This window comes from Pocillopora verrucosa, chromosome 6, assembly GCF_036669915.1.
Source record: "Pocillopora verrucosa isolate sample1 chromosome 6, ASM3666991v2, whole genome shotgun sequence".
NCBI classification, from domain to species: Eukaryota; Metazoa; Cnidaria; class Anthozoa; order Scleractinia; family Pocilloporidae; genus Pocillopora; species Pocillopora verrucosa.
Window position 1 is genome coordinate 18141460 of NC_089317.1, and position 14227 is coordinate 18155686.

The 14227-nt window shown below is 38.7% G+C and overlaps 2 protein-coding genes across 2 annotated transcripts; one reads left to right on the forward strand and one right to left on the reverse strand.

Moving 5' to 3' along the window:
- The first annotated feature begins 997 nt into the window (after positions 1-997).
- On the forward strand, positions 998-6818 carry LOC131797603 (octopamine receptor beta-2R). Its single transcript, XM_066167892.1, has 2 exons — positions 998-1073; positions 4866-6818. The coding sequence occupies exon 2, from the start codon at positions 5018-5020 to the stop codon at positions 6092-6094; it is 1077 nt and encodes a 358-aa protein (XP_066023989.1). The 5' UTR covers positions 998-1073; positions 4866-5017; the 3' UTR covers positions 6095-6818.
- Positions 6819-9022: 2204 nt separating this feature from the next.
- On the reverse strand, positions 9023-13985 carry LOC131797614 (neurotrypsin-like). The gene is made up of 7 exons (XM_059115265.2): positions 13894-13985; positions 13039-13205; positions 12484-12643; positions 11691-11942; positions 10358-10504; positions 9544-9725; positions 9023-9165 (listed from the first exon to the last, which is right to left on the reverse strand). Exons 1-6 carry the CDS (start codon positions 13940-13942, stop codon positions 9550-9552), a joined length of 951 nt encoding a protein of 316 aa, XP_058971248.2. The 5' UTR covers positions 13943-13985; the 3' UTR covers positions 9023-9165; positions 9544-9549.
- Between the last annotated feature and the right edge of the window lie 242 nt (positions 13986-14227).

A 14227-nucleotide genomic window follows, 5' to 3' on the forward strand; every position in this document is an offset into this window, starting at 1 on the left:
TGTGAAATGAACAAATAAACTCGAGTACTTTGTTTTATACTAGGAAATTAAAGAGCCCAAAATCATTTATGAAAAAGGGTTGTTGTATTTATACTTTTATTCATTTATTTACTCATTTGTGTCGTTTATTTACCCATAGTATCTTTTGGCCGTTTCTTAATCTTTCCCGACCGTTGTGCTTGATCTTGTGGAAATAAATTCCAGGTTACCTGGTTTCCTGGTTTCAACGTTACATTAGCGCCGGTAAAGGAACATCCGCAGGAGATGAAAAAGGGTCCCTTGAAGGAAACTGCCCTTTAGTTTAGGACCTTATGAGAGTGTCCCCAAAATGGCCCTCTACCCTAAATATATGTTTCTCTCTCCTTAATTGGAGGAAAGCTGTTATTTATGCATCTATTGAAAGCTTATTTGTAATCAATTTTTGTTCTTCTTGCACAAAGCAACTGGCGTTGCTACGGATACCGTATTTTCATAGGTCTTGGTCTGCGAAAATTCGTGCGTATTTTTTCTTGTAATTATGCATCTTTGTGACGTACTTGACGTTTCACTGTTTCACTTGGATTAGTTTCCTCTGCCATAAAGGCTCAGTTCAAACGTCAAACTTCACATGACACGCACTAAACTGATTCAGTAGAGTTCGTCCAACTGAATTTGGATCGACCAATACGTTCTGTCTGTCTGCTTCGGACGGATAGAACACGTGAAGATCACATCTGTGGGACAACCGTCAATCTGTTCATGAATCGAACCTAATGAATAAATTACAAATGCTTTATGTGAAATCCCGCTGACCTAAAGATTCGTTTTTGCTGTTCTGAACTTGGTTCGACGATTTATGTTCGACGTTTGATTCAACGGTCGAACTTTGCCCGTTGGGGCCGACAAAATCGTAAGTTAGTTCGTCTCATTTGAAGTTCGACGTTTGAACTGGGCTTAAGCCAACTCCGCTCACTGAGTGTTAAATTATTCATATGAATTTTTTTTCTTTTTATGCCATAGGGCATTACTCATCCGTTCTGGCAATACATTTCTTTAAGGTAAAGAACGAGACCACATTTGAACTGATTGAAAAGGTAAGCGTTCTTATAATTTGTTCATTAACCTAAAACTCGCTCGCCAATTAAAGTTGTGAACAACAACAACATCAACAAGTACCTGTGTAAAGCAATAATCTGATAATGTTTTGGGCAAAGGTCTGACAGAGCTAAACTTGCCCTTGTGAAGACCGTTTTCGAAGGACTGCAAAGCTATAATAATCATGATAAAAACAAGTTTTCTTCAGTACAAAACCTTGTATTCAAATTAGTTTTATCTGAGGTAAGGAATTTTTGACGACTAGGACCCAAGACAACCTTTAGCAAATGAGTTTTTTTTCCCTTTTTCCCCACAAGGAATTAATAAGTAGAAAACCGACACTTACATAAGGAGATCTCGAAAAAAAATTACCACAACCGATATACTATTAAAAGTTGTTTAGGCGACGCACCTGAGCCGAGGGTAGTCCCTGGAAAAACTTGATGTGAAAATTGTGTCACATTATGACTGAACGCTAACTAGCATATTATGGGTCGCAATATTCCAAAAATATGAATTTTATGTGAAGGGTGATTTAAATTCAAAATATCAGTGTTACATGACGTAAATAATTTATTGGGACTGCTTCCACATCTTTTCGATTACTTTTTTTTAACGAAAAATTAGCCTTGGTTTCAGTCTTTCGTATTGGCCGTAAAAATCGCTCATTACCTGATTTTAGACATGAAACTATCACTTGGTTAATTCAATTGCGTTGTGCTGCGCGGGAGATCTAGGGTTCGAGGTCAAAAAAAACACTGGGGGCCGTAAAACAGTCTAACTTACCGAAATCCAACATAGGCTGTGGTTTAAAAAAAATAATAGACAACGCCAGTTCTTCACAAGTGGCTTGTTTGAAGTAAAAAATAATAATGTTTTGTGTAAGCTGTAAACCACCTTAACTGGTCACAAAAATTAACACTCAGATAAAACGTTTGGCCAAATTTAAGATTGCTTCGAGCGTAATTTTATTTAACAATGGGTACACGTTGCTTTAGATACCATCTGAAAAGGTATTAACAAAAACAACAACAGGGGAGAGAGGAAAAACAAGCCAAACTCTCTAGGATTCTCAAATGGCGACCGTAAGCCAAAGTCCCGTTTCCACGTTCTCATTTTATTTTGGCAAGAACCATTTTGTTGTAGAATTTCAGCAGACATAAACAAGCATTGCTATGTTCTTTTTAATAAGTTTCAGGCACTTTCAGTTTAGTAAAACGATCGTGGGACTCGGGTTGAGAGAACAACTTTCTTAAAATGTACGTGTTTGAGTACGAATACTCGTTTCCTTTGCGTTGATTAAATGATGGCTTTCACTAAAGACAAAAATTTCATTAATACTTCCATTATGACATGGCCTATTGCTATTCAGGTTAAGACAATTTTTTGCCAGATGGTTTCTTGCCAAAGCTGGTGGCTTCCATTCTTTACAAGCTTAATTTTTGTGGCAATATTTTTAATTATTGTTCTTGGGAAAAAATGTCAAGGCTGCCCAAATATTGTCTCATTGGCTCTTCACAATCTTCACAATCTTACCGGATGGCACTTCAAAACATATTATTATAATTGAAGTTTTTTCATTGCAAGAATAGTTTTGCCTAATTTTAAGCGATAAGAAATGTAAGTCGGGGATGTTTACATGTAATTCCTAATAACGCCATATAAATAAATATATATATAGTGTTTCATTTACGATAGATGTTTTCCATTGATGCCACAACCGAACTTTCGATTATACGTGGCCTTGCAATTTAAGAATAACATAATTAATGTGGTTTAAGAAACAGCTTCTCAACTCACCTGGGCGGTTTTTCATGAAACTTTTTTAGCCGCGATCTAATTGTCGTTTTTCACTAACTTATCTTTAGAATCATTAATTTATGATTGATTTATCGACACGCTTCACTCAGAAAGCCTGCGAAAAGGGATTCCATGCAAACAAAGACAAGGATATCCCGGTAACATAGTTTTCCTAGAACTGTTTGATAATTGTTATTCGTATGGTGAGTTGGTATAAGACAATTGTTACCTGGATTTTGGTATCGTTAACGAAACGAAACAACGAAAATAATTGTTGATGACTCTCCTGTGGCCCAGAGAAAGATCTCCTTTCCTTGCTGCTTTGAACCGTGGAACACCATGTTGGTTCCTAACAATCCAAGTTCATTAGTGCGAAGATCACTCTCATATTCATTTATTAATCCGCAGTTTCAATATGCGACATCCAAAAAAATATTACAGTCGTTCATTCATCCCTAAACACGGGTTTATTGCGAACCAACAAAATGACCAGCTCCAAGTTGGCTTGTTAGCTCAGTTCGTAGAGCACTGCACCGATATTACAGAGGTCATGGGTTCAACTCCCGCACAAGCCTATATTTTTGTGAGGCATTGTTCTCACTACCGCTTACGTAGTGCTCATCACTGCGAAGATCACTCTCATCTTCGTTTGTTAATCCGCCGTTCAAATATATAATATTCACAGATTTTATATGACTACATTCTTGGAATGATTGCCTTTTTTTTAAATTCCTAATCGGATCCAGCGACGATTTTGCTAAAATAGATATGAAGAGATATACAATTTAATAACTGCAAAGGACGATATCTCAGAATGAAATCACTAGAATTTACACGATCATAAGAAATACTGTGGCTTAACGTTTCCTTGGGGAAAGGACGGACGTCCTATCTAAACTGGACTGCGAGCACTCCCTCTTTTTCAGCGGAGCCGTCGTGGAGTCTAAAAAAAAAAAAAAAAAAAAAATTAGCGAAAAAACCAAATGGTGACTAGTGCGCCGAGCAAAACACTGGGAGTAAGGTATCACTCCCAAAGTTCTTCGTGGCGCGCTCACAATTTTTTGTTTCTGATTTTTTTTTTTAACTCGTGCGACGAATTTCGCAGAAAAGGAGGGTTTTATCGTAATCTATATCTAAATTGATGCGTTTTCGTCCGGAAAGGCATACTTTGAGATTCGTTTTTGGTCCTCACTTAGACTGAAACACCCGAAAACGAAGCCTTTCGTCAACAGTTACAAAAGTGATCTGTTGTAAAAAAGCATCTTTTTGAAAACCATTTTCTATTGTGAACAAATGGAAACGAGGATTTTGAAAACGTTGACGAAAAAGACTTCAAGTACAGCAGCCTCAGTCTGCGTTTTCGGGTGTTTTGTGTGGATTCAGCATAGACGAAATTGCATGAAAATACGCGCGTTTTCAAATGTTAACGTATTAATTTGGGGAGTCTAGAGCAAGATGAAATTGTTAATGTGGTTGATAATGTTTTGATTGATTTTGCCTGAGACGGAAATGGACACTTTTGAAGATGCTTTTGTCTGGTCGAACCCTAAGTCGTGCCGCATTTTGCACTGATTACGGAGTGCCGAGTACATCCATAACCTTAATTGGACATTTAGTATGAGTTATGGAAAATGTTCAACATTGTGTACACCGAAAGCCACCTTGAGCTAACTCACCTGCCTACATGTGGAGATGAAGCTGTTAATTGTAAGCGCAAATTGATGAAGGAATTAAATGAGACTACTGAACCTCAGCCAACACTGGCCAACACCAACAAAATAGTGTAAAGAAAACGGAAAAAAAATCATAAGTAGGTTATTTTCTGGGTATTACCAATAAGGACCTCAACTCAGCAAAATATACGAAGTAAAAACGTAATGGAGTAGATGTTCTTAATAGATACTAATCAAATTTAAATATGCAGCATGATTACTCAGTCTGAAAAGTGTTATCATTTTAGACAAATTAAATGATAAACGTTTGTGTTTCAGAAGGCTGTTTCCATAGCTGACTCTTTTTCCAAGCGGACGTCCATGACAAAAGCAAGATGAATCCAGAAGGACGCCGACAACTAATTTTTCTGTAATAGGAATTGAAGTTCGTTTAGCAGTACCACTATTTATTGTCTCCTGCTGCCAAAGCAATGAACACCATGCAGCACGAGTCATATTCCAACGAGACGGAAAATTCCACAAGGCTAACAAGTCTATTTAAAGAGACAAAAAAAGTTGAGGTTGCAGTACTGTTCTCTCTTGCGATGGCCATCGTTGTAATCAACAGCTCAGTGTTTTATCTCTTCTTTAGGAGGAAAACTCTGCGAACCACTTCAAATTATCCACTCTTCAGCTTGGCTGTTTGCGACTTCTTCTGTGGTTTTATAATCATTCCACTTTTCGCATTCCTAGTTTTCACGCCGTTGATACAACCCAGTGGATCGATCAGGTTTTATCTTGGATTTGTTTTGACTGTCCTTCATAACTTTGTGGCCATTGCTACTGTATATCACATCGTTGTTGTGACAGGAGAGCGTTATTTGGCAATCAAGGCTCCATTTAAACATCGAGTACTTCACAAGAAAAGCATTTTGACAGTTTTAATAATTGTTTGGCTTTCCTCGCTTGTTGTATCTTTTCTCCCTTTCACATGGATCAGTAAAATACATCCAGTACTTAAACCAGAATCCTCAAGATACGCACTCTCGTTTTCGATATTCTGTATTGTGTTTGCTTTAATTTTACCTTACATCTTCTTGGTCTATGCATTCATTGATATGTTCAAAGGTATCAATAGAAGATCGAAGAGTCTACATCGGAAAAAGGGTGGCGGGATGCTTATAATTCGACGTTCAACAAGCTCACGTAACCGGTCAAGTTCTGAAGGCAAGTCTTTGGCACTCTTCGCCATGATGGCGTCTGTATACCTGATATGTTGGTTCCCCTGGTTTGTCTTGTTTTTATTGCACCAGCTTTCGGCCATTGACTCTTCTAAATTGGTTGTACCTTCTCAAGTGTCACTGATCATCAGATATGCGACATCTGTAGCCAATCCATTACTCTACACCTTCATGAAAAGGGACTTCTTTCAGGCTTTTAAGTTTGAATTCAGCAGACACCGAGGGTCAGCAATTCCTCTTACCGATTTACGCGGTCAGCAAACGTCGAGGGAAGTTGGTAGCTCTATCACAGAATGTCGGGAGCATCTTTACGAGAGTGCGTGTTGAATATCTATAAAAGTCTATATCAAGGATCCCTTGAAGTTCCTGGAAATCGTCGTTTCACGGGGAATCAGTAAAGTTTTGTTTTTGACCGGTCATTTGAACAGTTATTTAATTTGGCAACGGTGGATGGCGAAGAAAACTGTATTCATTTCATACAACGCTAAGTGGTATTTCAATTGTTACTTTCATTCCGATCTGCTGGAACTACTGCTACCGTCTTGTAATGTTATGACTGCATCTCGTCGTAAATAAGGCATCAGAAAAAATGCTTCGAGGTCGAGCAGATTTAAAGCGAGAAAGCTTAAAAGATAACGAAAGATCCTAAGGAAAGAAAGACACCAGCAATTACCTCAGGGATATAACTATTGACATACTTGCTTATGATTACATATCTAATCTTCAAGAGTTGGATCGTGGGATTCGCCTTACTACGTTCTCTTCATTTTCACAACTGATAATTCACGCTTTGCCTACTTACCTAAAACAGTGGGAAAACTGAAAAATAATTAGCGAAGGACTGATATGATAGAAATACGACGATATCAAACAGAGATTCAGTCATCTTCTGATGAAGATTTTCCGCAGCAGACTGCCGTGGATCAAGAATCGGTTTTATCGTCGATTCGCCATCTCAAATTGGAGAAACTATGTTAATATGGTGATTAGTGGTAAATGGGAAATTAAGATTTTTCAATCTGAATAAAATTGCATATCATGGGTGTTCGCTTGAAAATTATTCGCCACGACTGAGACGCAAATACAGTTCAGCATTTGGTTCCCTTGGGTTCCTTGAAAAGATATCATCCCACAGCCCAGACCATAACATCGATTTAAAATTAGCAGTTAAATCAAATTTAAAACAAATTTGTTAAATTTTCAACATTGTCAACATAGCATGTTATTTTCAAGGTCCCATTTTTGGGAGCTTTACTCGGGAATCGAGTCAAACATACTTCTAGCCTGCTTGGCGGGGGCTGATTTGTTGACAGGACTGGTTGTTCATCCCTTTGGAATCGCCTCTAACGTTTAGATGGTTTACGGTACTCAAATGGGATATTTAGATTGTTTTATCATAAACTCTTACTCCAATAGACTCATTCGCGTCAGGTGATGAAAAGGTGATCACTTTGCATAACAAATCTTCAAGAGGAAAATCTAGAATGGCTAATTATAACCACCTGATTTCGTTGATATGATGATTTTAAGTAAAAAATTCAAGTTTTTTTTATTCTTCTATACCATTACCTTATCTCCTTTCATTTCGTGCTCAAACTTATTTACAAACTATGCCATATAGCGAATGGACACGAATCCCTCCATGTGTTGAATTGAACTTATTCTAAGTTGGACCGAGCTAAATTGAAAATAAGAAAGTAGGCCTGCTGATTTAGACGCCGAGCTTAATTTCCTACAGTGAAACTTTCATCTTATGTCAAGTTAGTGCTCAAAATTTACAAACTATGCCATATAGCTTGTAGATGCGGATCCCTTTATGTGTTGAACTGAAATTATTCCAAGTTGGACCGAGCTAAATTAAAAATAAGAGAGTAGGCCCACTGATTTAGACGCCGAGCTGAATTTCCTACAGCGAAACATTTATGTTATTTGTTGGGCTTAAAGGTAGTTCGGCGTTTAAACCAATCCTAATAGTCTTCTTTATTTTGTGTATTTATGGATGTTATTGTGCACTCATTCAAAAGGAAACATGAAAGACAAAAGCTAATCAGGGAACAAAACAAATCTTACTGTAAACTTTGTTTCCAGTGAGGAAATAGCAGAGAATACTTCTTACAGCTTGTATGCTCAAACCCTGAATTTTTGCTTCTCGGAAAAAGTTGCAGACAGCAAAGCACCAAAATGCAAAACTTTAGAGGGACAAAACCGTTTGGAACAATTTATTCACTGTCATAAAATTGATCAGCTTCTCAAAATTTTACTACATGACAGTGAAAAGGACCTTTGACGTTCAATCTTGTCTTCTAAATATTCCAAAATACGTTTTTCGAGGAAAAATTAAAAATTGCAAAGCGTCGAGGAAGAGAGAGAGGGAATGGAAGAGAAACACATATATGTTAGCTTAGGTTGAAAATGGTATAAACACAGTTAGCTACGTTGTCTCAACAGTTTTTCCATGATTTTACATCCCAAATTATGTGCTTTAAATTTTTATTTCATGTTTAACACTTTTATTTAAAAAATAGAGGTGTGCTCCAGAAACCGTTATTACTTCTGTCGTCGCCATTAAGAAATAATCATATAAATCTGATCATATTTTGAGATTTTAAGGTATGACCTCACAAAAGGCATTCTTGACTCAGCCTATTAGTTTTTGCGATAACCGGATTAGCAGTTGTTTGATAAGATATTGTTCTCTCTTCATGCTAAGCGTTGTAATTTCCGCCGTTCACTGGCGTAAATGGCCAGGTTACCAAGTTGTTTTTAAATGGCGGCATCATTGGAACGAGTACTGAGGAGAACAAAGTATTGATGGACAACTCAAAGAATTTCAGAATGAAAATGGGGTAAAAGAAAGGCAAGTTTTTTCAAGATAGACAAACCCTGCTACATACCATTCAACAGCCCTTATACTTCACAGTGCGATGATAATCTCGCCATGAAAAAATATTGCTTGTACGTGTGATCATTTGGAATAGAGTACTTGGAGGATGGAGGGGAAGGGAAGCAGGGGCAGGAGGGAGACCTGCCAGAAGGGGGGAGGGGAGGGGGAGATTGTAAGAAAATTGCATTAAGAGAGTTAATAAAGAGAGGGTAGGGCTCATTAGAACGTTTATGGTTCAGCGGCATGAAAGCTTTTAGATCTGTAAACGATGCTGGAAACAGTCCAAAGCGCGCATAGATGCATGTTCAGTAACTTATCTATGAAATAACAGGCAAAACGAAGACCACAGAACCAAAGGCGATAAAGGGTACTATTGTTTATTCAAAGCAAATGTTTCATTTGGTCATGTTACATCTCTATCGTCTTAATATTAGAGCTAATATACACAGCATAACCGCCTTGTGTAGTTAGATCTCCTTGTCGTCTTTCCCATCTTTCCAAAGTGCGACTAATACTAAGATAAATAATGAAGAAGGGTTAAGTTAAAAGGCATTATATGATTTCTAAAAGGCTCTTCTGAAACATCTTTTTCCTCCATCGCCTAATTAATCGTTAAGAAGGACTTACATAAGGCACAATAACGTACGAACGCAAAAGGTATGAAAAACTTTCATAAAATCCTAGCATGATAAAATTTAAACCTGGTTCGAGAAACTCCAATTAAGTCGTGTAAAAGTCAGAGATTAACATCGAACATACCGCAACAAAAACCAAAGAAGAAGTTGTCTTCGTAATCACTCTTAAAATGCCTCAAGTTATCTGTGATTTCATGATGTATCATAATCAGTTATCCTATTTGGCGTGTTAAAAATTTCTCAGAAGCTTGCCATACCTGTGATTAAAAAAGCACCTCGTACACGTAGTTATCATAGTCCCTTCCGACTCCGTTCCAGCAATTAGTGGACGGACCGTGTACCTTGTAAGATTCTGTGTCAGAAACCCAACACTCGCCGTAAAACTGGATGGCGAAGTATTTCTTGTTTTTCTTTTTGGCAGCTTCGTAACACTTCTCGACTACAAGTGAAATTAGAAGCAAAAAAAAAAAATTAGAGCGATGCACGATCAATGATTTACTGACGAAACAGGAAAAAAGACGAGAGAGTAAAATTGCCCCTGCCTTTTAACCCTGTCACTCCCACTAGTAATTCTCCTTAATGTCTACCATACAATTCATATGATGATAGTTCGGAGAATTTGGTATTGAATCAATTAACAAAATAGTTTTCCGTAGTGTCATCACCTGTCTGCTTGATATTGGGGAATTTATGGAAGTCAAAGGGTGAATTGCTATATTATAACAACATGTGCGTTTGGCTCTAAGTTCTGTCTGTTCATATCTATGCGCTTTCATTTGAAATCTAATAAAGTGAAAATGAAAAAACGAAGTATTTGCAAGATTATGAAAAGTTTCCTATTCCAATAAGGGAAGGGAGCGCTTAAGACTTTTACGTCTGCAGTTTCACTCTCTTAGACTACATCAGGACGATAAGAATCATTATGCGCATGTCTATGACAGTATGCTTCTCTCAAAAGCTGCCAAGATAAACAGGAAAATCTTCGCTCTAGTCGTTCTCTCATTACACCATCACAAACACCTTCCCGTACTGACCTGTCATTTTGGGCAAACCACTTTGAATATGACAAACCTGTTTTCTCCAGGTGGAACCAGTCGATTTGTCCCCGAAAATTCTCCAGCATTGTCATGGTGCGACCATCACCAGTGTCTCTCCAACAGCCAAGGTCCCGCCACGGTGCGAAACGATAAACAAAGTTGTGAATTTCATCGCCAACACCTACATCGTCAAATGAAGATCTCTCTTTGAGACTGTTTATTATCTATCGCCGAGGGGGGGTTGGTCAGGGGAGTTTGGTTGTGTTACGATAAAATTTACCTGATCCCCCCATAAGACTCTGTAATACTCTTATGATAATATCCCCCCAAAAAAAATTGGTAGTCAATTGACAGTACATTCTCTATTGTCCCCCTTTATACTCTGTTAACGACGACTGATCCGCTTATGTTCCCCCTAAAAGTCATGTGACCCACCCCTCCCTCAAAATAAAGAGTCCTCTGACCCCCCCTACGCGACAAATAGAACGGTCCCTTCAGAGGTAGTCGTCCCCTAACTCGTTGATAAGTCTGGTCAAGCAACTTTGCGGACAGATCAAGCTGTTTTGTCGCCGGAGAGGGTATGTGGTAAGTGAAAAACCTGAATGACGGCTGTTAAGAAGGCTAAAGGAAGCTCTTTCAAGTAACTGAGCATCCTTGGATTCAACAATACCCATCAGCTCAGACGACATATCGTGACAGAATTGATCAGAGCCTGTGACGCTGATGGAAATGAAAAGATGGCTTTTAGAGAATTAGAGACCTTATCATTCAGTTGTGCGAGCAAAGGAACTAAGTAGGTATAAATCATATCTTAAGGGGTGCTGCGCTGTATAAGAAGCAAAGTTAGGTTTTGCTCCTTTGACTTATTAATTTTTAGCTGTCTAATCTGTAGCACAGAAAAGTGCTCGGCAAAGAAGCCTTATGAGATTTCCACGTGATCAAAATGAGCAACGTAGGATTTTTGAATCCTTCTGGAAACTCCAAATATGGCAGCGACCTTGAATAACCTAAACAAGAGTAACAACAACAGAGCTTTTTCCAATTGAGTGTCGTAAAACCAAAACCGAAGTAATCACAACGGCCAATCAAGAGAAAGGAAAATACCTTTACGAGCCAATGAGAACCCAAAGAAAAAACAAATGAACTACCTAAAGCGCGGGAAAATGAGAGCGACCGACTCGTGATTGGTTTAAGTGTTGCATTTTTTTAGGTTTAGAGAGTGGTGCGAGTTTTCTGGACCAATCACAGAGCGAATTGAAGGCAAACAAACAATCCCGGATTACTTTCGACGCTCAAATGAAATTCTTTTAAGGCTTACATGTGGAGACTCCGTCTCCTCTTGATCCTCTCTTGAACTTCATACTCACCGTCAGTACAACCTTTACCGGCACCGTGTTTATCATACGTTGGCCGAGGGCGGTCGTCCCCCCAGCACTCTCCATAAAACTGCACCCCGAAATACCGATAACCAAGCTCGAACGCACGCTCTGCACACCTCGTCACCAGCGATCGTAAGTTGTGCCAATCGATATTTCCTCGGAGGGAGGCATACATGTTGTTTAAGGCCCTGTCTCCTTGGGCGTCACGGTAACACCCGACCTCAAGGATTTGTGGAAGGCCTGAGTTTATAGGAACAGAAAAGTTATATGAGGCAGCTATATTGTGTTCATAGAATAGTGTTATTTAGTGCTGACTATAACACGGCGTAATGGTCTGTTAATATTGGCCTCGTGATCAGTTCCTCTTTTCATATGTGAGCATACAGGAGGTTATATGTGTAGTACTGTATAAACTGAATCAGAACTAAGTGCAATAAGTCACAAAATGACCTGCACATGATATATAGGTAAAGAAATAATTGTCGCAGCTGAGATACAAATGGAAATATTGGTTACAAGAAGCTTTAAAAAAAATTCAGCTTTGATCGTCAGGATTGGAACTCGCCTTCCCGGAGGGCGCTAACACTAACTGAGCGACCATTCAACCTGGATACAGAAGACAGGAAGAGCTACCCCGTGGAATGCCTACTTCTAATTACTATTTCTTAAAATATCTATATTTCTCCTTATTTAGACACGTCTTAAGGAGCAATCTCCTTGCCTGTGTCCCCCAAAGGAACAAAAATATTTACTTAAGTTATGACGTAGGAGTTTCCTTCACCTTCTTGCAAGCAGCTGACACCGGCATCCCGCTCATGGCCACAACTGTTCTCACCCCACCCCTGATGGGGGCAGTCTGTAAGAGACTTTTCCCTTCCTGTGCACATCATCTTACTCAGCCACACGGGTCCAGTCCCTTGGCCAAACTTTGCTCGCTTTGCCTGTAGGATGAATATTTGTGTTAAGCTATTGCAAACTACACCTAACGAGCTCGGAATCAATTTATTGCAATTGAATTTGGCGTGGAAACGCACTTACGACAAGAGACCTTTGATTTTTCAAAAGGAACCAATCGTTTTCCATTGCCTTGGGGGATCAGAGGATTTTTGTTCTGTCGCAGTAAAATTTACGTGATCCCTCCCTATTCTAATTATTCCCCCTCACTGAACTTTAGTTGTCCTTAGTCCTCCATTTAATCTCCGTTATCGATGACTGTTCCACCACCGTTCCCCCCCTGAAAACCATGTGATCCCCCATATTCTTCGATCTCCCCCTCCCTGGCCCCCTCGCAGGCGATGGATAGTGAATGGTAATGATCACTGAAAAAAAATCTTGCCTGATAAATTGCTTTAAGGAAGCCCATCTGCTCACACACTACAGTAGCGTCCTCAAACGACCATTCATCATCACAAATTGTGCCCCAGGTCCCTTGGTGCTGTACTTCCACTCGACCTTGGCCCACGTACGTTGCATCAGGCGGCTGCACAAGCCGAATGACATCTTCTGTGAATAAATTGAGAAAGACGAGTTTTTAAGTATACTTCAAATGTCTTTCCCGGAATCAATCCCTGTAACTAGAGTATGACATATTTATAACCATATTTAGCCTGGTCTGAAATTTTTCGTCAAAAACAGATCGACGGACATGCGGCCAGAAGAAGAAAGGGAAACTGCAAAATTTTTTTTTCAACGCTTTCGACTATCGCTTGTGATAGGCATTAAAAAAAGAAGGTAGAGGAGTTTATGTCCCAGTTTAGTCAAATAAACTCCACCCGATATGACGATCAAGAAAACTAACTGTAAGCTGTTTAAACCGAATTTTTTCAAAACGTGGCAGGCAGTACAATAGGCCGGTAGTAATGTGGGTTTTTGCAGCGTGTTCTCTGAGATAATAAACAGTATGAGAGGCAAACCTTATGTGACTACTTTTATTCTAGAAATTTTTTTCTCCCCAGTGACCCGTCTTTCCCATTAGGTGTTACCCTCTTTTAACCAATTTCCAAATTTCCAACTTTATCAAAATTAAAGAATAACTGTCTTATGTGTAGTAGATTTCAAGATTGGTTATGAACTCAGTTATGGTTAGTTAAGACGGTATTTACGCGAAATTCCGAATTTTCCTGTTTTACAATTCTAAGTACATTCTAATTACATGCCGCTGAAAAGGAGTTTTAACGAAATGAACACTTACCTGAAAGAGCAGCGGGAAAAACGAAGAAAATAAAAATAGCGCAATTCATTTTCAAAGACTATAAGACACAGAATAGAATTGAAGGCGGAAAACGAATTAGGCTAAATTTTTGATGGGTAAATAAAATTCTGTATTTAACTTTTCACACGTCAGTTTGTACAGACATCTGCCTGTGTGAAAACACTATTTAGAATTGAGTGGCACAGAAATGTTGTGTTTGTTTTTCATTAAAAATCGGCTCGTTTATATCATTACTGAATGAAGTTGAATTTTTACTGTAAAAGAAGGAAGAAAGCGTTGCAGTTTATTTGAAATAGTCTTGTTTCCATCCTCA